The sequence below is a fragment of the Pantherophis guttatus genome, chromosome 10 (genome assembly GCF_059756535.1).
Source record: "Pantherophis guttatus breed Tessera chromosome 10, ASM5975653v1, whole genome shotgun sequence".
NCBI lineage: Eukaryota > Metazoa > Chordata > Lepidosauria > Squamata > Colubridae > Pantherophis > Pantherophis guttatus.
Window position 1 is genome coordinate 17659980 of NC_142072.1, and position 24340 is coordinate 17684319.

General features: G+C 44.1%; 1 protein-coding gene across 1 annotated transcript in view; it reads right to left on the bottom strand.

Annotated features, from left to right (window-relative positions):
* Positions 1-1054: 1054 nt before the first annotated feature.
* Positions 1055-24340, bottom strand: part of EXTL1 (exostosin like glycosyltransferase 1) — a 56473-nt gene continuing 33187 nt past the window's right edge. Inside the window, exons 3-11 of the mRNA XM_034413517.3 lie at positions 23462-23569; positions 22110-22229; positions 19234-19366; positions 14174-14292; positions 7663-7752; positions 6850-6936; positions 5583-5743; positions 3485-3656; positions 1055-1492 (exon numbers count right to left, since the gene is read on the bottom strand). Of these exons, the coding sequence (XP_034269408.2) occupies positions 1304-1492; positions 3485-3656; positions 5583-5743; positions 6850-6936; positions 7663-7752; positions 14174-14292; positions 19234-19366; positions 22110-22229; positions 23462-23569 (1179 nt within the window). The 3' untranslated portion in view covers positions 1055-1303. The remainder of the gene's footprint in view (positions 1493-3484; positions 3657-5582; positions 5744-6849; positions 6937-7662; positions 7753-14173; positions 14293-19233; positions 19367-22109; positions 22230-23461; positions 23570-24340) is intronic.

Genomic DNA, 24340 nt, shown 5'->3' on the forward strand with positions numbered 1-24340 from the left:
AACTCTGGGATGCACAGTGTTCCGTTAACTAACTGTCCTCACTGTCAGAAAATTCTTCCTTATTTCTAGGTTGGATCTCTCTTTAACCAGTTTCCATCTGTTACGTCTTGTTCTACTTTCTGGTACTGCCTTAGAACAAAGTGGCATGGCTATTAAGAAAGATTTTCCTCCCTGCATTAGTCAACTATTGGAGAAAAAATTAGCCTGAGGACACCATGATTTCAGCATGTTCAGATTGTTTCATCTTCCCCAAAGACATCATGTTTTATTCTTTTTTTAAAAAAAACAGTCTGCCTCTGCTGAGAAGCAGGGAAACAACAATCAACTTGAAAATACACCCTTTGTCTGATTTCGCAACCTACAATTCTAGCTAATGGTCAGGAGAAGCCAATATAGATTAGGCCCTGTTAGGATATGGTGTATGCCTAACAGGTTGTCCAGGCAATATATGGACAATATATGTGTTCTATGACTTTAAAATGAATATGTATTCTATGACTTTAAGAAGTACTGCTGAGTCATTGTAATGCTGAGTCATTGTAATGCTGAGTCATTGTATCCTGATTGGATAAGCTCTGTTGTAAGTGTATTTAAGAAGGGAGCTGAAATGTAGTCACTGTGGATATGCTACCATCGTGGATGGATATGCTACCATCGTGTGTGGAGATGCTATCATCGTGGGTGGATATGCTACCATCGTGATCTGTTACCAGCGTGAATGCGCTGCTATTTATTATCTACTGCTGTTTTGTATGGTAAGAAGATTTTTGTATCACTGGACTGATTTGAATGGCTAAGACTTGGATTGATTAAAGACTATGAGATTGTTTTTCACTACAAAGTAACAACTTTGATAAACCAGTTTGTATGTATTTTATTCAGCACCGTTTTCCTGTGCTCTACGCTCTGCTGGTTGGTTAACACAACAATATCCTTAACAGGCCCCACAGATTTTGAACCGATGTTCCCCATCCGTGTCAAAACACCAAAGCCAGCATTTCTGTCTCTTGATCTGAAAAGAGATGGCTACTTGAAGGCATTCAAGAAACAGTTGTTTTCTGCAAAACTTTATTGATACTGGTAAAACCCAATAAAGACTGAACATTCATCTGGCACCATCCTGGCTACCAGTGACAACTTCCTCTTTTTAGTATCCAAAGTTCAAAGGGCATCAATGCAGTGAACCCAACCCAAAATCGGGCAATAGCGCCAATGGCCTAGAGCAAGCAGTGAGTCCAGCATGGCTGGTGGCTTCTTCTCCAAGCGCCTTCCCAGAGAGCAGCAGTGGGCTTTCTCCCCAGAATTAGTCCCTCTCCAGTTGCCGGTACTTTTTCCGTAGCACAGATACCTGATCCTTGAAAAGCACTGGGTCCAAACGGAACTGCGAATGCACCAGAGGCATGTAGCCAAACCAGGCAGCAAAGTGATTGACGCACTCCTGGCGTTGAGCGAAATGTAGGCTGCTGTTGGATGAGGGTGCACTTTTCAGGAGCTTCAGAAACCGAGAGAAGACAAGGAAAGAGACCGAGCATCGTTATTTTTATCCCATCTTTATTACTTTACAAATTATTCAATATACATTATAAATCCTGCTTCTTCCCATTTTCCACACGACGACAATCCTGTGAGGTGGGTTGGCTGAGACAGGGGGCTGGCCCGAAGTCACCCAGCCAGCTTTCATGCCTAAGGCGGGACTAGAACTGACAGTCTCCTGGTGATTGGCCTAAAGTTACCCAATCGGCTTTCATGCCTAAAGTGGGACTAGAACTCAAACTCTCCTGGTGATTGGACCAATTAATCAGCTTTCATGCCTAAGGCGGGACTAGAACTCAAACTCTCTTGGTGATTGGCCTAAAGTCACCCAGCTAGCTTTCATGCCTAAGGCAGAACTAGAACTCATGGTACAATAGAACCTCTGGTCACAAACGCTTCTGACCACGACCAAATTGAGTTCTAACCAAAAAATTCACAAATGTTTTTTTCGCGGCCGATTTCCATGCCTTTTTTTTTTTTTTTTTTGGTAAGCAGCAAATTTCCAAAATTAGGTTCAGGTCACGACCAAATCGGTTTGCGACCAAAATTATGGAACGAATTATGGTTGTGACCAGAGGTTCTACTGGATCTTGTTTTTTAGCCAGCACTTTTACCATTTCACAAAATGACTTTCATTTCAATTTCAGGCACATTGTCAGAGAGTGAAATTCTGAAAGGACAAGAAGTACAATTGGCCGGTTTTGCTTTCCATAGTGAGTGCTTCCTTGTACCAGAGCTGATACAATTTTTTAATTCAAAAATTCTGGATAAGGATGACAAAAACAAAGCTACCTTCTGCTGTTGCTACTCAACAACTGGCATCAGTAGCAGAGAGGCAGGGAATGCTGCGGGTCCCATCCCCGAGGGAGATACACCTGATGGGACCCAGAAGACTGGCCTCCTCCGTGGTGGCTCCCTCTCTCTGGAACTTCATCCCCCCCCAGAGATTAGAATGGCCCCCACTTTAACACTCTTCCGGAAGGCGCTGAAGACCTGGTTCTGCCAGCGGGCCTGGGGAACCCAGAGCGAGATGGAGCCCATTAAATGGCTCGTGTAATCTGCTGTCGCTTGAGCGGGAGGTGGGGGGTGATTTTATTACATTAATTTATTTGATTTTTTAAAAATCAGTTTTACTGTTTTAACTGGTTTTATAATGTGTAAACCGCCTTGAGTCCCCATGGACGAATAGGCGGCAATATAAATGCAAAAATAAATAAATAAATAAATAAATAAATAAATAAATAAATAACAACAACAACAATAATAATAATAATTTGCCGGACTTGAACATTTTGACTCCACAAAAAACTACCTTACTCAGAACAGCTTACATCCTCCGACGATACCTTAACAGTTCCTAGGTCCTTGGTTAGGACTCTAGCTGCTGAACTATTAACCAGCCTCAAAGCTGTGAATCTCACTAAAGATTAACCAATAATAATAATAATAATAATAACAATAATAATAATAAATAATAATTTTTAAATGTTCAGTTGACTGAGTTTCATGTTTAATGAATAAAAGAGATAATAATCAAGAGGTGAACTCCCTCTAAATATGGACGTTTCCAGCTGCCATAAGAGCTTCACGTATATATACCCCTATCAAAAAAGTGCTCTTGGCACACAGTTTCTCCACACTGAACAATTAACTCGGGTTCAAAAGAGCCACATAGACCTCTCAGCTAGGTATGGATTCCAAAGAGTAGCACAAGTACAGCTGGACAATCTGCTATCCTTTAAATCGATGTGTCAATTCCCACCGTCAGTAGCCAATACTGCCCTTATGGGAGTAAAATCCTCATATGTCCAAAGGGCACCAAATGGGAGAAGGTCGGCCTAAGTCGTACTTAAAGGGCATCAAGAAGTGTTGGAAGAAAAATCTTCCAAGACGGAAATAATTCCTTCCCTTTTCTCCTCTGGCCCCTTGGTTCCCACCCGTGTCTGCCTACCTGCTGAGGTGGGCTCTCCCTGAGATGTTTCTTCTGGGTCACTTTGACGGGAGGCAATTTGGTTATAGCAGAAACCAGAAAGTTCATCAATATGTCCTCACAGTTGGCAATCTGGTCAACAAAGCTCCTTAGTTTGGCAGGCAAATAGTTGCTGAAGAGGCTGTGATAGTACCTGTGGAAGGAAAACACAGGGGTGGGCAGAAAGAAGAGCCCTGCAGGAATGTATAGAGTTTCCCATCATCAACCTGCTCCCTCCAGGTGTGTCTCCTGCACCACAATCTGTTTTTTATAATCATCTCAGAATGCATCATTTAGAATGTTCTGGTTGAATATTAGGGTATTTCTAGCATGTCCCAAAGGTGCTTTTTCAAGAGGCAACTGGACTTTCTGGTTTTTCTTTGAAGATGTTTCTTGGATGAGAAGCAAAATGTCTTCCAAGAAAAACCAGAAAGTCCAACTGCCTCTTGAAAAAGCACTTTTGGGACAACCATGATCTGATGACTGAAAACCTCCATCAATATTTCTAACAATAAGAGCCATTCAACAGTGGAATTCAGGTGTCTGAACTCAGTAGCTCCTTCCACTCTAGGATAGTATGCATCACATACAAAATAAAGATGGGATAACAACAACAACAGGATTACCTGCAGTTGAGTCTCAAGTAGGGGCCCTGAAAACAGAGCCTAAAAAAGTATTTCTGAAGAGTAGTTGCTGGAACAATGCTTTTCCAACTGTTTTCTGACCATGTTCTAATTATCATATTATACTCTTTTTCTGGACTGGAGAACTTTAGTTGAACCATATTTCTTGGTATATAAATAGACTAATCTTGTAGTGGCATCTTCTTCCAGACCCATTCTGGTGTCCTTCAAAAAACCAGATGCCCAACTGTTGTAACTTCAGTTCAACTGAGGCTCAACTGCAGGCAATCCTGTTGTTGTTATCCCATCTTTATTTTGTATGTGATGCATACTATCCTAGAGTGGAACTGTAAGAAAGGTTGTAAGTCGGCGACTACCTGTATTCATTGGCTAGGTGTACATAAGGAAGAGGCCCATAGTTTCAAGGCCAATCCACACAGAACCTACTCCAGTGATCCATTGTTATAGTTACTACTGGATTAATTGTAAAAACGTCAAGCTTCCTATTTATTCTTCAAACGTATCTGAAAGATGCTTAAGGTTCACCCACGTTTGTTCCAGAATGTGACTGAGGGAAGAAGGGACCTGAAAAGTATGAAAGCAGATTCCAGTGGAAGGTTAGGGATAACTTCTTGCAAGCAAAAGCAGTATGAACCAATGAAAAACGGGGTGTTGTGATCCGCCAGCAGCCTGCGGAGCTGGCAGCAGAGTCGGACAGTGAGAAGGCTGAGGAAGAACATGGGCCAGTCCTGGAAGCTGGGGAAGGCCCGGATGAGGGCTGTGTGTCGGAGGCAGAGATGGGGCCAGGGCTATCTGGGAGTGATACGCGGACTCCGGAGCCTCCAGAGGCTGACAGTAGAGAGGCAGAGGAACAGGAGGAGCCTGTTCCTAGTGCATGTATGAGAAGAGCTGCCAGAAGACAAGAGCAGCTAAAGCAAAAAGGACAACTTGGGAGTAGGGCCAAGAGATGATTGGCCCCTCCCATAAGGCTTAAAAGACCAGCAACGGCTCTTGGGCTCTTTGTCGGAAAACAACATTGATAGATTTGTTTCTTGGCTTGCTGCACTTATCTCTTGTTGGCGTCTTCTGCTTCTGAACTTTTGCCAAGAAAAGCCTTTGGCAGGTTGCCTAATTAGACCAAGGTTGGTGATAAGGCTGTAGAATTGTGTTATGAAGAATTTGTTTTGAATTAGTTTGGACTACGCTGAGAAAGAGTTAATTCTCACTGTTCTAATAAAGTCTGTTTGTTTTGAACTGTTTACGTCTGATAATACCTACTTGGGCCTGGGTCACAACAGGGGGGTGCTGAGCGTCCCTTGCTAGGAAGAGTTCAAGCAAAAGCAGACAGCCGTATCTTAGAGACATCCATAGGGATTCCAGCACTGAGCAAGAACTGGATTTGATTGCCTCAATGGGCTCTTTCCAACTCAAGGAGGTTCCTCAGTCAGGAAGGGTACCTGTGATAGAATGCTGCTGCAGTGAGAACCATAGAGAACTCATTGGTCCATTTTGAAGTGTAGCTCCACTGGTTCTTGCCCGTATCCCAAAAATGGCTGCGCATTGGGAAGCCTACAATCCGTTCAGGGAACTTTCTCCATACAACAAAGGCAAAGTCAACCTAAAAGGTAAGGAAGAGGACAGGAAAACAGTTTGAGGAAAGAGAATCTTTCATTGGAAGGCTTCAGGTTGTCTACATGGAAGTCATGCCTTCTACTTTCGAATGATATTCCTTCTTTTTTTCCAAGGAGCATGATCTCTAGAGCAGGGATGTCCAACCTTGGCAGTTTTAAGACCTGTGGACTTCAACTCCCAGAGTTCCAATGGCTTGCTGGGGAATTCTGGGAGTTGAAGTCCACAGGTTCTTAAAGTTGCCAAGATTGGACACTCCCTGCTCTACATATTAGACCAAGACATTCATGATATCCGTAATGTGTATCCACTAAGATACCTTCTGTGACCCAGAAATTTCTAGAATTCCTACTGCTAGCCATGCTGATGGGGCATTCCAAAAGTAAGTAATGAAAGTTATCAGGTTGGGAAAGGCCTATTCTCACCAGCAGCAATTCTCCAGGATCAGCCACAGTCTCTACTAGTCAGTTGTGGAGATGTCACAAATTAAACCTAGAACCTTTTGCAAGCAGACCATGCAAAGATTACTCAATGTTCCCTTTCCATATCTAAACAAGCATTTTACAATGGGGAATCAGAATTGGATAACTAATAGACAATAGAATTCCATATTTTAGTCTATATATGTACAATTCCTTTTTCCCCGTTTTTCTATGTCAACCAATTTACATTTCAATAATTTAATTTACAACGCATATACATAAACATATAGACTTACAATATAGGCTTTGTCAAATAGGTAAGATATATATATTTGGAGAAAGGGGAAACAATATTTCTCAAGGATCCCTAAGCCCCTCTCAGCCAAGATAGCTGCAGTGGACACTTTCTCAACTGTCCAGGTTCTAGGCCTTGCCCTAAGTTTAAGTAGTCATATGTCCCTTCCTGTATCCAAGGTCCATGGCAGGGGTGAAATGCTCCCGGATCGGACTGGATCGCCCGATCCAGTAGCGATTTTTCCCTGTGGTTTGGCGATCCGGTAGCGATTGCCGTCCGGATGTCATTACTTCCTGGTTTTAACCTTCTGCGCACGTGCACTTCTGAACCGGTCCATGGCTACAACACAAGTAGAAAGATTCTGGAGAACTTTCTCACCTCACTGGTTGAAAGGCTGGTACATTCATCAAGGCTCAACACGGCATCTGTCCCAATAGCAGAATAAGGCAAAAACCGTTCGCTGACCTGCAGGAGAAGAGAAAAGAAACAAAAAAGTACCTTCTGTCACCCCTTCAAAGAAGAACCAGACAGGAAATCATGTAGAACAATGCTACTTTTATTGCAAAGATAGTGGAGAGCCAGCTTGGTCTAGTGGTTAGGGCACCAGGCTAGAAACTAAAAGGCTATGAGTTCTAATCCCACTTTAGCTATGAAAGCTAATTAGTTGGTTGTTGTGAGGAAAATTGGAGGAGGAAGGTGTGCTTGATAATGTTCACCGCCTTGAGTTATTTGTAAAACTATTAAAAACCCGAGATAGGTTAGATAGAGATGATAGAGAAAAGGAGGGATAATCTTGCAAGTCTCCCTCTCTTTCTCCCTCTCTCCATCTTATCTTTGTAAGAACTAGGGGTGGACTTTTCTGAGATGTTTCCTCAGATTTCTGCTTTCTTTTGGCTGTTGGTAATTACTTCCACTTGAATCCTTGCCCACAAGAACACTTCTTTTGAAAATTAAAAGACCAAGAAAAACCAAGTGGAAGCTTTACTCTTGTCTTTGGTTGAATGTTTGGAAAATGCCCATTGAAGAAAGAGGAGGAGAACTGGCTCTGAATGAGAGGTGAACTGGGGTGTTTAAAAAGCAGGATTCCTGCTGGAGTGCGGATCTCAGCTGATTTTGCCAAGGTCTTCCCTTCCTAAAATGTGCTCCATGACAATTACAACCACCACAACCCCAATCTAGATGGCCTCTTACCTTGTTGCTGCTTAAAATGACAGTCAAGGGAACTGTGGTCGGCGGCCACTTCTGTGGAGGCGGCTTCTCACAGCTCCATAAGACTAAAATCTGTACAAGAAACAGAAACGCCAACTGAAACGTGCCACAGAACAACTGTCTTCATTTTATGCTGTATTTGTTTGTTTGTTTGTTCCTTCTGCAACTTTATCTGGCCGCCCATCTTCATCAATTAACTCTGGGCAGCCAACAAGGCTTACAAACAAAAACATACGTATTTAAAAGAATTACAAGATTAAAAGATGCCAGATGAAAATTGTTCAATTCATTGCAGAGCACAGCATATAAACAAATCAAGTCTTGCTAGCACCCTGGCTCTAAATTCAGAAGGGAAAGCCAGGTTTTTTCAGGCCTTTCGAAAGGCCTGAAGTGGGTTTAGGTGGAGTGATGGTGAGATACTTCATTTTCTCCAGAAATGATATCATTTCCCCCAGAAATTATATCAACAAAATGCACAGGTACAGTATATGTGATATCTTACTCAATAGTAGTAATTGTGAGAGGGATCTTGGAGTCCTAGTGGACAACCATTTAGATATGAGGCAGCCGTGTGCAGCAGCTGCCAAAAAAGCCAACACAGTTCTGGGCTGCATAAACAGAGGGATAGAATCAAGATCACATGAAGTGTTAATACCACTTTATAATGCCTTGGTAAGGCCACACTTGGAATATTACATTCAGTTTTGGTCGCCACGATGTAAAAAAGATGTTGAGACTCTAGAAAGAGTGCAGAGAAAAGCAACAAAGAGGATTAGGGGACTGGAGGCTGAAACATATGAAGAACGGTTGCAGGAACTGGGTATGTCTAGTTTAATGAAAAGAAGGACTAGGGGAGACATGATAGCAGTCTTCCAATATCTCAGGGGCTGCCACAAAGAAGAGGGAGTCAAGCTCTTCTCCAAAGCACCTGAGGGCAGGACAAGAAGCAATGGGTGGAAACTAATCAAGGAGAGAAGCAACTTAGAACTAAGGAGAAATTTCCTGACAGTTGGAACAATTAATCAGTTGAACAACTTGCCTGCAGAAGTTGTAAATGTTCCAACACTATAAGTTTTAAAGAAGAGAGTGGATAACCATTTGTCTGAAATGGTATAGGGTTTCCTGCCTAAGCAGGGGGTTGGATTAGAAGACCTCCAAGGTCCCTTCCAACTCTGTTATTCTACTCTACTCTACTCTACTCTACTCTACTCTACTCTACGCTACTCTACGCTACGCTACGCTACACTATGCTACGCCACGCCACTCTACTCCACTCCACTCTCCACTCCATTCCATTCTATATTAAAGCCCCAGATTCCCCTAAAAATCAGACTGGATTTTTCTAGGGTTGGGAAGGCTTTAGGAGTGAAATGAGTGCCTTAAACCCATCCACTTCTGTAACTCACCAACAAAACTCCATAAAACAAGCAAAACCACTGACTCACTGACATCAAATCTCCCTGCTCACTCTCTAATGCCAACAAAATTCCAACTCAGGTTGGGGGTAGTGGTGGAAATAGTCAGCTAAGGATTTATAAGCACCCTCTCTCATCAGGATGGCAAGACCCACTCTTCTTAGCCAACCTGGCCTATTGGCACCTGCTTGGGGATTATGGAAGCTGAAATCCATCCCTGGGGATCATCGGGTTGGAGGGGGACTGGGTAAAGAGTTAGGCAGAAGACAGAATTTCATGAAGGCGACCTTAAAAGCATGTTTTTGGTTTCTGCTGCAAACACCTCCAATGGCACGTCTCCTCCCATTAGTGGGAAGGAACAAAAGCCCATTGGCACAGAACCTCATTGAAATGGGCAGGAAATGTGCCAAAGCCCAAGAGCCCTGCCTATTTCTATGGGTCTTACATAAGAAAACACCCAGACGATTCTTGTTGTGCTAAAACTGCCTTGTTTGAACTGCGCTGCAGTACAAACAGTACCTCCTGCACTGATCCTCAAAGCCGCCCTCTTTGGGGTGGTCTTCTGGTTTTGTCTCATCACCAGACTGCCTCGGGAATTTCAGCTTGTACAATTTTCCTTACCCTGCTTGGCGAGCTGCCCGAATCCCTGCTTTCAAACTGCGACTGGAGGTTGGAAGCAAGTATTTTCACTCTGCAAAGGCTGCCACGTTTTGGCTCCAGAAGGTTGTTCTCAAGCCAACATTTTACGTTCATAGGAACGGTTGACCCCCCCCCCCAAACACGTTAATGGTTTCCTGCAGCAAATCTAAATTATACAACCAAGGAACAGTTAAAAAGTTGCTCTAGTAAATATTCCAAGTGTGGCCTTAACAAGGCATTATACCCCTTTATAATGCCTTGGTAAGGCCACACTTGGAATATTGCATTTAGTTTTGGTCGCCATGATGTAAAAAAGATGTGGAGACTCTACAAAGAGGGCAGAGAAAAGCAACAAAGATGGTTAGGGGACTGGAGGCTAAAATATATGAAGAACGGTTGCAGGAACTGGGTCTGTCTCGTTTAATGAAGAGAAGGACTAGGGGAGACATGATGGCAGGGTTCCAATATCTCAGGGGCTGCCATGAAGAAAAGGAAGTCAAGCTCTTCTCCAAAGCACCTGAGGGCAGGACAAGAAGCAATGGGTGGAAACTAATCAAGGAGAGAAGCAACCTAGAACTCAGGAGAAATTTCCTGACAGTGAGAACAATTAATCAGTGGAACAACTTGTCTCCAGAAGTTGTGAATGCTCCAACACTGGAAGTTTTTAAGATGATGTTGGATAACCATTTGTCTGAAGTGGTGTAGGGTTTCCTGTCTAAGCAGGGGGTTGGACTAGAAGACATCCAAGGTCCCTTCCAACTCTGTTATTCTATTCTATTCTAAATGCATTTCAGCTTTTTGCTTGCCGTAATGAAAGCTGCGGAGACTTTGGTCTTTCTTAATGAAATTTTCCCACTTGATGTATTTGAGATCTTTTTCGTAAAATGTTTTCTAGGTGTGTGGGGAAAAGCCATTCATACCGACGGTGTACTAAAATGGGACTTGCAATTTCTCCATGGCTTTCTTTTATTGGTTTCCGTTTTCTTGCCTTATTCTCAGTCGCTTGAGAACTCCTTTCCAAGTTTCCTTTTGGAGCATCGGTGGAATGGCAGAAGATTACAAATGATTGGCTAATGATGGCAACTGGAATCGGAATTTCCCTTGCTAAGTGATACGGTTGAAAAGCACAATGTCACGTGACTGTGCTATTTAGCAATGACAGTTCTGGCAATGCCACTGGCGACAGGAAGGACATCCGGCCAGTAAACACTCAGCGCTATTCAGTTGCCCAGACTCCACCCCACAAGGGATTATGGGGTGGTTAAAAGAAGATGATGATGACTTCTGGCAATTCCAGTTGTTAAGCAAGGATCTCACATAACTGCGACTTCCAACTTTCAACTTCCTGCCATCTTCCCCATTGACTTTGCTTATGGGAAGCTGGCGGGGAATGTCAGAAATTACAATCATATGATTGTGGGGATGCTGCAATGGCTGGAACTCCAAGGACTGGTCATAAATCCCCTTAGTTTAGTACTGTCATAACCTTGAACAGTCACTGAATGAATGCAACGAATGAACGAACCTAAGACTATCTGTACTTTCCTTGCTGTGTGCTTTTCTATTAAGGGTTTCTTCCATCATTCTGAAGCCTCCCTATCCATTAGCAATTCCCAATCTCAAAACGCCTTAGGAAAAAGACTCCCTCCCAAACTGTCCCTCTGGGATTCAACGTAACCATGGGAAGCCGGGAAGCAGACAACGTTTGGAGACATGACTCTACTACGAAAGGTGGGACATTCACATATTCCATTGAGTGGCTCAGATCAGTGGTGAAATCCATTTTTTTTTTACTACCGGTTCTGTGGGCGCGGCTTGGTGGGTGTGGCAGGGGAAGGATACTGCAAAATCCTCATTTCCTCCTCACTCCTGGGGAAGGATACTGCAAAATCTCCATTCCCTCCCCACTCCAGGGGAAGGATACTGCAAAATCTCCATTCCCACCCCACTCCTGGGGCCAGCCAGAGATGGTATTTGCCGGTTCTCCGAACTACTCAAAATTTCCACTACCAGTTCTCCAGAACCTGTCAGAACCTGCTGGATTTCACCCCTGGCTCAGATCTAAACAAAGGCAGGACCATCATACTCTACCCAAGAGAATTTTGCAGGCACATTCCTGATTTCCTCCAACTGAATGAGAATTGGTTTTTAAAAATGCAGGATTTGGCAGTACCGTATTTTTCGGAGTATAAAACGCATCTTTCCTCCCCCCCCTAAAAGGGGGTGAAAATTTAGGTGCGTTTTATACACTGAATGTAGCCCTGCCCACCCACTGGCCCCCACCCTTTGGCCTCTGCCTCCCAGCAGCTACCTCCTTGCAAGCAAACAGCACGAAAAAACAGCTCCTTTCAGCTTCAGCACAGCCTAATTAGCAAAAGTTGATTGGATCGGCCTCCAGACTCTCAGTTGATTTGTGCTCTCAGGAAGAAAATTGCTGGAGCAGATTTTTTTCCCCTTGTGCTAATCAAGCTATGCTGAAAACGAAAATGAAAGTAAAGCAGGCTGTTTGCTGTAAGGAGGCAAATTGCTCAGAGGCAGAGGCATATTTCTTTTTCTTCTTTTCCTCACCAAAAAAGGTAGGTGTGTCTTATAGTCCAGTGCGTCTTATACTCCGAAAAATACGGTAATTCATATTGTGGGGCAGGACCAAACAATTGCCACTCAACCTCTCCAAAAGGAAACCCAAGCTTTCACTGTTAATTCTTCTTTCTTTCTTTCTTTCTTTCTTTCTTTCTTTCTTTCTTTCTTTCTTTCTTTCTTCTTTCTTTCTTTCTCTTTCTTTCTCTTTCTTTCTTTCCTTCCTTCCTTCCTTCCTTCCTTCCTTCCTTCCTTCCTTCCTTCCTTCCTTTCTTTTTCTGTCTCTGAATTACTTTTGACTCCTGGCAAGTACGGTAAGGTGGACAGGTCTCTGCAGTTTTCTGGACAACATTTTTAGAAGCAGGTTGCCATTTTCTTTCTTCCCAGGGCTGAGATGTAAAAATTGGCCTCAACGCTAGAACTCACGGTCTCCCAGCTTCCAGCCAGCACCCTTAAGCAGAACCCCAAACGGGCTCCTATAGAATGCACTAGATTACACACCAATGCACGCTTCCTTGGTACTTTTGCAGAAGCAGACTGAACCTTTCCTCCTAAAGCAGACAAGCTACAAGGACAATGTGCTTAGACTCCCGAGTTCACATACTTAGAAGAGTCTATTTACTGCCACACATTTTGAAATGCTCAGGATGGGCGCGGCCTGGTTAGGTGAGCTCATCTGCAGTAGAGACGTGGCTGTTGACAGGACCTGCCCTGTAGTTAAAGGGGAAGGTGAGACCTGCTGACAGCAATGAAGGTTACTAGCCCACCCAGGTGTATCCTAAGGCTGCCACACCCATCACAACCTTCTGACATACAAGGGAATGGAAAAAGCTTGGTGGGTTTTGTACAACAGCACAACTCTGGAAGATCACACCTTCTAGCAATCTTCACAACAAGAGGTGTGAATGACAACATGGAGGTTGTAGTCCAAAGCATCAGAAGTCCACCAGAAGTGGATTAAGAGGGTAGCAAGGAGATGAGAGCTGCTGTTAAACATGAGAGTGATGGGAAAGAGGCAATACAACCAGAATTGGGACCGGAACTTTCATCATTATGCAAGGCAGTTGTTAAGTGAGATCAGCCTAATTTTACATCCATTAGAACTGTGGTGGTGCAGTGGTTAGAATGCAGTATTGCAGGCTAATTCTGCTGACTGCCGATTGCCAGCAGTTCAGCAGTTCGAATCTCACAAGGCTCAAGGTTGATTCAGCCTTCCATCTTTCCGAGGTCAGTAAAATGAGGACCCAGATTGTTGGGGGCAATAGGCTGACTCTTTAAACCACTTAGAAAGCTATAAAGCACTGTGAAGCGGTATATAAGTCTAAGTGCTATTCCTTCCTTCCTTCCTTCCTTCCTTCTTTCCTTCCTTCCTCCCTCCCTCCCTCCCAGTGGTTAGAATGCAGTATTTCAGGCTAACTCTGCTCACTGTCAAGAGTTCGATTCTGACCGGCTCAAGGTTGACTCAGCCTTCCATCCTTCCAAGTTGGGTAAAATGAGAACCCAGATTGTTGAGGGCAATAGGCTGACTCTATAAACCGCTTAGAGAGGGCTGTAAAAGCACTGTGAAGCGGTATATAAGTCTAGGCGCTATTGCTATTGCTTGTCTGCAATGGTTGTTAAGCAAGTCACAGCACTTGTGAAGTGAATCACGCAGTCATCAAGCAAATTCGGCTTCTCCCGTTGACTTTGCTTGTCAGAAGCCAGCCAGGAAAGTTGCAAATTGGGATCACAGGACCCCAGGACAACGCAATCATTGTAAATAAACACATGCCTGTTGCAAAGCGCCCACAGTTTGTTCGTGTGATTGGGGGGACGCTGGCGGTAAACATCAACACAGCAATAACAGCAAGCAACTCCTTTACCTTGGCGCAGTATTGGGATCTGGAGACAGCTTGGATGAGCTTGAGGATGGGCTGAGAAAGGGAGACAATTGGTGAGACGGCCCAGATTAATGCCGTAAACTTCTCGGAGGGGCTGGATCCTGTTAGGGGAGAGAACCGGTGAGTCTGAGATGCTCGAAACCCTCCTCCAAACCTGTCTTGGGTTTTTGGCTCATGTGCTGAAATTTAATCCCCATCTAACCAATTATCATTAGTGGTTTATTTAGTGCTACCAGCTTACATGACATTTCAGAAGATAAAAGAAGAGAGGTCTCCACCCACAGGAAACTTGCAATTCAGATTTCATTGCCAATGAAAACAGTAGGGAAAAAAATCAAACAAACCAGGAGGAATTAAGGCAGATGAGATAACAGAGATAACATTAGTGACAATTTCAGCTATGCTCATTTACAGGAGGAGTCCACAATTTTTTTTTTTTTAAATTTGATTTATATGCCGCCCTTCTCCGGAGACTCAGGGCAGCTTACAGTGCTTTAAGCAATAGCCTTCATACTTTTGTATATTTTTACAAAGTCAGCTTATTGCCCCCACGAACTGGGTCCTCAATTTACCTACCTTAGAAAGGATGGAAGGCTGAGTCAACCTTGAGCCTGGCAAGATTCGAATTTACTAATTGCAGACAGCTGGAGTTAAATTACAATGCATTAGTCTGCTGAGCTAATCCAGGCTGCAATGGGCGCCAATTGTCAGGTACACTACCTCATCAGTCTTTATTATTTTATCCATTTATATTTCATGGTTCCTCTACCAGAGGAGTCTCCAAACTTGGCAACTTTAAGACTTGGGGACCTCAGATCCCAGCTATGCTGGCTGGGGAATTCTGGGAGTTGAAGTCCACAAATCTTAAAGCTGCTAACTTTAGAGACCTCTGCCCTAGCAGTTAGAGGCATCCTATGCAAGAATCCCCCTTCACTTTAACTGCAAATAGTTGTCTGAGTGGTAGATTGAATGAGGAAAAGTGATAGGCCCAAGATCTCCCCAGGAATGGCTGAGACAGCATCTGAACTCCAGTTCTAATCCACGTTATGGCCCACCAACGGTCAGCAGAGCTGGCAGCAGATTCGGACACTGAGGAGGTTGGGGAGGAATGTGGGCCAGTCCTGGAGTCTGAGGAAGGCTTGGATGAGGGCTCTGAGTCGGAGACAGAGAGGGGGCCAAGGCCATTTGGTAGTTCTTTGCTGCCTCCGGAGTCTGACATCAGCGAGGCAGAAGAACAGAGGGAGCCTGTTCCCAGTGTATGCAGAGCTGCCAGGAGACAGGTACAATTAAGAAAACAGGGTTGACTTGGGAGTAAGGCTTGGAGATGATTGGCCCCTCCCATAAGACATAAAAGAGAAGCGAAGGGGATGTGAGCTTTTGCAGGAAGCAATTAGTTCATCTGGTCGCTAAAAGCTCTGGAAAAGTTCTGTTTGACTCTGTGCTACGTTTGGCCTTGCCCTGCGTGTGGCAATTAGTTCTCTGGCAGAATTCCAAGGGAGATAAGGTGGGTGTTTGTAAACACTCCCCTGAAAGACTGTTTGAGAAGCTTTTCGGACTGAGAATGACAATAATTCACAGCCGTTTGAATTAAAGAGGGACTAAGATTTTGCTGTATACTTTCTATGGAAGCCTAGGTCAGAACAATCCAACACATTGACGACTCTATAGCAAGCCTCCTTTACTTTAATTCTGCATTATCCTTCCTTCCTTCCTAAAATGTCAGGTTGCTCCACATGAATCTCAGAGGCTTTCTGGTAAATAAAAAGTATGTGTGGGAATTGCTCAGTGCTCTGCCTGGATGGTTCCTCACCTGCCTTGATAAAAAAAAAAGACCATTAAACTAAAGCATTTGAACTTCCTCCAGAACTGTGATGGTGAACCTATGGCACGTGTGCCACAGGTGGCACACAGCGCCTTCTCTGTGGACACGCAAGCCATCACCCCAGTTCAGCTCCGCCACACATGTGCATGCCTCCCACTGGCCAGCTGGTCTTCGGATCTCTGCTGTGCATGCGCGGGGGGTAAGGTGCATGCGGGGGGATGTGCATGCATAGTGCACATGCACGGGGGCACGCACACATTGCATTTGGAGGGTTCGGGCGGACGCGCTTTGGACACTCGGTCCGGAAAAGGTTAGCCATCACTGCTCCAGAAGAAGCAGAGGCACCAATTTTACCAGCTTGCCTTTTGGGGAATAGATGGCTTATGACTGTCATAGCACAGGTAGTCCTCAACTTATGACCACAATTGAACCCAAAATTTCTGCTGCGAGACAGTTGTTAAGCGAATTTTTGCCCTGTTTTATGACCTTCCTTGTCACAGTTGTTAAGCGAATCACTGCAGTTTATTAACTTAAGAAACACGGTTGCTAAATGAATCCGGCTTCTTGTCACAGGGTCACAAAAGGGAATCCCATAACCCCGGGACACTGCAACCGTCATAAATATGAAGCAGTTGCCAGGCAGCCGAATTTTGATCACGTGACCACGGGGATGCTGCAACGAGCATAAGTGTGAAAACGATCGCAAGTCACTTTTTTCAGTGATGTTGTAACTTTGAACGGTCACTAAAACTTTGAAAGTCAAGAACTACCTGTAGCTGTTTGGTGGCAATGCTCAATTGCTCAGGATGCACTGTTGAGACTCCAACCATGCCCACCAGCCCAGTGGTGAAATCTGAACCGGTTTGCTACTGGTTTGCTGGCCACGCATGTGTGCCGTGCACCATGCGCACACCATGCGCCAAACACATGCTGCAAGAAATGCACACTGCGTGTGCACATGCACAATACACACCAAAAGGAGGCTTGGGAAGGTAAGTAGAACAGCGAGTGGGGAGGGATCAGCTGTGCCGCACGATTTAGCTTTGCTGGAAAGCAGGATTTCCTGCTTTCTAGCAAAGCTAAACCCCACAGCACAGCTGATCATCGGAAATTTCGGTTCAGAGGAACCGGTAGCTTTTTTAACTACCAGTTTGCCCAAACCGGTAGCTAACTACCGGTTTGCCTGAACCGGTAGCTTTTTTTAAACTACCAGTTTGGGCTTTTCTTTTACTACTAGTTCAACCGAATCTGTAGTTTTTATCACTACCGATTTTCCCGAACCGGAGCGAACTGGTAGCATTTCACCCCTGCACCAGCCTCACCAAAGAGGGAATTGGGGATGCCTGGCAGAAACGGATGCGTAATTATCTATTTCATTCCATCCTCTTTACTGTGTGGGTTTCTCCCTTTGGATTTCTGTCCTGGAGGCCTGATTGTAACTGTCTTGGGAGCAGAGGCTGCTTGTCTGTGTTACTTATGTAACTCTTTGTCAGCCCTTCAAAGGAGATCAGGTCAAGAAACAGGCACAGCAGGGACTCCAGGAATGTTGTTTATTTTAATTTTTGAAAACCTGTCCAAGTTTCTCTTTGTCCCATCTTAAAGTAAACAAAACCCGCAGCGGCCTTGTTTCTTTCTCATGCTTCCTGCAATCCCCGGACTATGCAATCTCTACGTCCCACTTCAACGGCTTGTTTCTTCGGCTTTCTCAGACCTTCCCCAAAGTCATCTCTATGATTCTTTACATTCTGTAAGGTTAGATCCTCCTGTTCTGACCTAGGCTTCCTTAGAAAGTAAACAGCACAAACTTAGTCCCGGCAAACCTCTTTAATTCAAACAGTTGTGAATTATTGTCATTCCCAGTCCGAAAGTCTTCTCAAACAGTCTATCAGGGGAGTGTTTACAAACATTCACCTTAACTCCCTTGGAATGCTGCCAGATAACTAATTGCTACACGCAGGGCAAGGCCAAACTTGGCACAGAGTCAAATAGAGCTTTCCCAGAGCTTTTACCGACCAGATGAACTAACTGCTTCCTGCAAAAGCTCATGTCCCATTCGCTCCTCTTTAATGTCTTATGGGATGGGCCAATCATCTCCAAGCCTTACTCCCAAGTCGACCCTGTTTTCTTAATTGTTCCTGTCTTCTGGCAGCTTTGTGCATGCGCTCGCTGGGAGTAGGCTCATGCTGTTCTTCTGCCTCACTGATGTCAGATTCCGGAGACTCCGGAGGCAGCAAAGAACTACCAAATGGCCTTGACCCTTTCTCTGCTTCTGACTCAGAGCCCTCATCTGAGCCTTCCCAAGACTCCAGGACTGGCCCACATTCCTCCCCAACCTCCTCACTGTCCGACTCTGCTGCCAGCTCTGCTGGCCACTGGCGGGCCACAACACCTCCCCCTAATAATAAATGCAGTGGGTAAATGCTAATTTTTTTTAAAAAAAATGATTTAAAAAACCCAGAAGATAGGCATCAGCTTACTCGGGAAACCTTAAAATTTGCAAAAGTACAAAAATACTTTAGTGGGGAAAAGTCTACGAAGCAACACCTCCTACAAATAGATCAACATGCAAACAAATAAACATTCGAGTTAATGATAATTCTGAGCATCTGTAAAAGATGAAACTGGAAAACAGGTGGCGGAAGTCACGGTGCCTGATGGAGTATCCTGAAAGAGAGACGACAGATACTCCTCATCTTACGACCATTTGTTTAATGACCGTGATAACCACACTGAAAAAAGTGACCTATAAACGGTCCTTGCACTTATGACAGCATCCCCACAGTCACGTAATCAAATTTCAGGTGCTTGGCAACTGGCATGTATTTATGACGCTTGCAGCATCCTGAGGTCGTGCGATCACCCTTTGCAACCTTCCCAGTCGGTTTCCAACAAGCAAAGTCAATGGGGGCGGGGGGAGTTGGATTCAACTTAATGACCACCTCACTTAACAACTGCACTGATCCGCTTAACAATCAGGGCAAAAAAGCTCATAAAATCAGGTGCGGCTCATTCAAACAACTGCCTTGATGGGCAACAGAAATTCTAGCCTCGGTTGAGATTGTAAATCAAGGACTTTCTCTAAACCCTTGAGAAGGAACATTCATTGCCGCAACGTTTTGTGGTCGGTCCACCACCACCCCAACAACTTCAACTTTTTAGGAAAGAAGAAGTAGGGATTAAAAAAATCACGTTAGAAACAGCGCAGAGGTATTTCCCCTACCTTGCTGCAGATAATAGAAAGGGAAGTCGTTGAGATGAGTGGAGTATTCTGGTAAGGCCACCAACCCTCCAGGAAGTGTGTTCCAGAAGAACTTTGGGCGTGATTCCTGATGAAATATCCGATCTTTTATTATCTAGCGAAGAGAAAGATAGTTGTCATTACACCCTGGAGCCATCTGCACCTGCTGGAAACGGAGGTGTCTCCTATATATGAGATCAATCTTCAACCGTTCTTGGATTTCCCTTGGCTCCAATTAGAAAAAGTTAGGCTTCTGTGGCAGAGTAGCCAGGAAGTCCAGATTCAAATTTGGCATGCCGTTATTGTCTTTTTGATGCCTCCTCTGTAATTCCAGTGTGAGGATACTGGTTACACTGGTTAACTACCAGCAGGCATATTTTGTGGCTTAGTAAGAAACTGTAGGTGAGACAGTCTGAAAAAGCTCTGAAAATGCTACATAAATGTTAAAAAGGTAAAGGTTCCCCTCACACATATGTGCTAGTTGTTCCCGACTCTAGGGGGCGGTGCTCATCTCCGTTTCAAAGCTGAAGAGCCAGCGCTGTCCGAAGACGTCTCCATGGTCATGTGGCCAGCATGACTCAATACCAAAGGCACACAGAATGCTGTTACCTTCCCACAAATGGTGGTCCCTATTTTTCTACTTGCATTTTTTTATGTGCTTTTGAACTGCTAGGTTGGCAGAAGCTGGGACAAGTAATGGGAGCTCACCCCGTTACGCGGCACTAGGGATTTGAACCGCTGAACTGCCGACCTTTCAATTGACAAGCTCAGCGTCTTAGCCACTGAGCCACCGCATCCCTTTTTAACATAACTATTTTTTAATATAAATGTTAACTATTACTATAACATTAAGCGAAGCATGCTAGGCTGAAATACACCTGGTACAAACTCTATGTAGGAGTTAAGAGCTGGATTGAATAAAAAAATAGCAGTTGCCTTCAAAAATAAAAGCAGAGCTGTTTTATTGCATGCAGGGGGTACAATTATTTATATTTGATTTCTTATTTCCGAATGACCTCACGTGGGCCGGATAGGGACAGCCAAAGAGGCCATAAAATGACCAGATCTGCTATAGGCATTCATCTCTAGACAGGAATTTCCTGGCTAAAAACAACTTAAATAGATCAAGAGGAAAAAGGAGATTTCTCATTCATTTATATTTACATCTATATACCTAAAATATTTTTTAAGCATTATATGATATAATTGGGACACTTCATGAAGAAGGTGAAACTTAAACTCTTGGATTTCCCTTCCCCATTTCTCCAAACTTTTGACCAGAAGGGAAAAAGAAGCAATGATGTTTCCCAAGGTGAGAGAGATTGTGGGGTGGGGAGGTTGAAGAAGGAAGGAAAGAAAATAAAAACATAAACTGGCAGCTTATCTCATAAACGGCAACTCAGCCCAGGTGGTAAGAAAGCCGGGAGCAAACATTTCAAACCAGTCAAAGAGATTCTGCCTTTTATTGGCACCTATGAATTTCTTCCAGTTCTGGGTCCAAGAAAGGCAAGTTGAAGTCCCCCTTGCATTCATAGATCTGGAGAACTTCACCACCAACCTAACTGGTGCATCAAGCAATAGACAGGAAGATCTATTGGTGGACAGCAGGTTGGAGGTTGGTCAAATAATAGCCATCCCCATGTGGTTTAGAAGGGACGGGGTGGCTCAGTGGCTAAGACACTGAGCTTGTCGATCGAAAGTTCGGCAGTTCAGCGGTTCGAGTGCCGCGTAATGGGGTGAGCTCCCGTTACTTGTCCCAGCTTCTGCCAACCTAGCAGTTCGAAAGCACGTAAAAAATGCAAGTAGAAAAATAGGGACCACCTTTGGTGGGAAGGTAACAGCGTTCCATGCGCCTTTGGCGTTGAGTCATGCCGGCCACATGACCACGGAGACGTCTTCGGACAGCGCTGGCTCTTGGGCTTTGAAACGGAGATGAGCACCGCCCCCTAGAGTCGGGAACGACTAGCACATATGTGCGAGGGGAACTTTTGCCTTTACCTTTTTATGTGGTTTAGACCAGCTGTGTGGAGCTTGACCCAAGGATCAGTGAAGCCATGGAGGGAATTATATGAAGTTTAACCATACCTTCCCCCCTCCCCCCCGCCCGCTCCTCCAACTGCTCAGCCCTGACCTAGAAGCAAAGAGAGAACTACTGGAAGGAGGTTGATGGGCCATGGGGACACACCCTGAGGATTGACACACCTTGACACAACCTAGACCAACTTGAAAGCTAAAGGTTCCCACCTCTCTGTGGCTTCCTTTGGTCATCATGCAGAACCATTATTTATTTATTATTATTTATTTATTAGTTTGATTTATATGCCACCCTTCTCCGGAGACTCAGGGCGGCTTACAATGCATTAAGCAATAGCCTTCATACTTTTGTATATACCTGCTTAGTAGGGCTTTCACCACCACCCCCCAAGCGGTGGTCTTTTTTTATACAAAGTCAGCTTATTGCCCCCACAATCCGGGTCCTCATTTTACCTACCTCGGAAGGATGGAAGGCTGAGTCAACCTTGAGCCTGGTGAGATTTGAACTTGCAGTAATTGCAGACAGCTGGCAACTAAGTGCTACTTTAACAGCACTTAGTCCACTGCGCCACCAGGCTCATCCTTATTATGTGCTGAACACGTTGCATGAAGCAAGCCGATTTGTTTCAGGGTTGACTGCATTGTGTGATCCTATTCACGGCACTCTGCAAGCCATGTTTTATGGTTTGTGTTACATGAATCCAGCCAGTTCCAATTTATTTAGCAAACCACAGTTCACCATGGCTTGTGACCCCAAACATAGATACAGAAATAATTACAGATGAAATATTTGGGCAAATGGTGGGCACATTTCTGCAGCTTACCTCAAGAGTGGTTTGCACAATCTTCTCTACAGAAGAAAAATACGTTTCCCATAAAAACTGGGTTTGCTGTTGGAAGGCAAGGATTTTGTCACTGTTCAGACATCGGACCGTGGATGGAATCTGTTGAGGAAGCAGCATGAGCAGAAGATATGAAGGGGAGAATGCAGAGTAGTTTATGATAGAAGGAACAACCACAATCATTTTTATAGAGGTGTTTCAGTCTTTTAATTTTACAGTATTGTGTTAGTTTTCCAAGCTTCTAAGGATCTTATACTGCTTATATGTTTCAGTGAAATTATTAAAATGGATGTAATTTTTCTTGTTCGTATTTTATGCTACTACACTCTATAACTGAAATACAGTCTTGTTGTTTTGATGGGAAGAAAGCATCGAGAGATCTTCCTTCAATAACAAAAAGCATCAACGATGATGTGGAGACAACCAACCAAGCTGAGCAGTTTGATCTAGTGGTTAAAGCACCACACTAGGAGACTATGAGTTCTAGTCCCACTTTAGGCATGAAACCAATTGGGTGACTTTAGGTCAATCACCAGAAGACTATGAGTTCTAATCCCACTTTAGGCATGAAATCAATTGAGTAACTTTGGGTCAATCACCAGGAGACTGGGAGTTCTAGTCCCACCTTAGGCATGAAACCAATTGGGTAACTTTGGGTCAATCACCAGGAGACTGGGAGTTCTAGTCCCACTTTAGGCATGAAAGCTGGCTGGGTGACATTGGGTCAGTCATTCAATCCATCTCATTGAGGTTGTTAATGTAGGGAAAACAGGAGGAGGAAGGAGTATTAAGAATGTACACTGCCTTTGATTATTTAAAAAATAATAAAAGGTGGGATGTAAATAAATAAATTGCAGAATGGGCATTGACTAAGGCTACGTATGCATATTATAGCTATTTATCCGCAGAATCAATATTCCTTTGACCAGCAAGGATCTATCCAGGACGCTCAGGGCAATGTCATAACAAAGGTTACAGTAATTTGGCTACCAGAATTCAACACATTACTAGATCAGTTTCTCTATTTAAATCAATTCTTAAGTTACCCATAGCAAGAACAACAAATAAGTGAGACATGATCAATGAAAGGCCATATAAAAATACTGCAAAGAGGTAATACCTTCATATTGCAAATAATTGCTGAACTTTATATCGGAAAATGAAAGCATCTTATACAAAGGACAATGTTCTTCTCAGGTGGTTTTTTTTAAAAAAAAATTAAGTAACAATGAACAAGGGCTCCAAAGCTCACCAATTAGAACAATGTTTCCCAACTTTGATGACTTTAAGATGTAGGGACTTCAACTCCCAGAATTCCCAAGCCAGCATGTTACCTGCAGAAGAAGCCGCTCGTCCCCGACGATGGATGATTTACTCCAATCAATCACCTCTGAAAATGGCAGTTCCCATCCATTGCTGAGCAGGACCGGGATGCACGCAGCCTGGATCAATGAGAGAAACAGAGCAAGGATCACCAGGTTGCAGGTGATCTGGGCTCCCTTTATATGCGGTTTAGTGCTCTTTTGAAAGATTGCTGGATCTGGGTTTTGGACAACTCCATGATGCACAAGTAAATCTAAAGCAGGAAAGGAAGCTGGGTGTGTTGTTGGCTCTGTCACTAATGGGCGCACAGCAGATAATTTTTCTTTTTTATTATTTGGCAGTGGAAAGTCAGTTTGATGTAGCAGTTAAGGCACCAGGCTAGAAAGCAGGAGATTGTGAGTTCTAGTTCCATTTTAGGCATAAAGCCAGCTGGGTGATCTTAGGCCAGTCCCTTTTTCTCAGCCCCAGTAAGGAGGCAATGGCAAACCACTTCTGAAGATCTTGCCAAGAAAGCTGCAGGGAATTGACCAAGCAGTTGACAGGAATCAACACTGACTTACAAACACACATACACACTCACTCACACATAACAATAATTGGCACCAGGCGCTCTTTTCTCTATTTCTTGCCCAGCCTGGAGGCTTTTGCAGATGTAATCCAGCTCCAGCACTGCCAGTTCACTTATTATCAATTGCTCCTTCTCCCTAATCTTCTGCTCCCCTCCATCTGCCCCTCTTATCTGATAGCCGGGCTATTTCCGAAAACAGGTCTGGCACCCTTTGGAAAGTGTTGGGGAGGGGAAGTGAATGAGAGCTTTTGCTCAGTGCAACTGCTCCTTTGGGTCTGTGACCTATCAGTTAGGCTATTTCTGAAGATCAGTCTAGCACTCT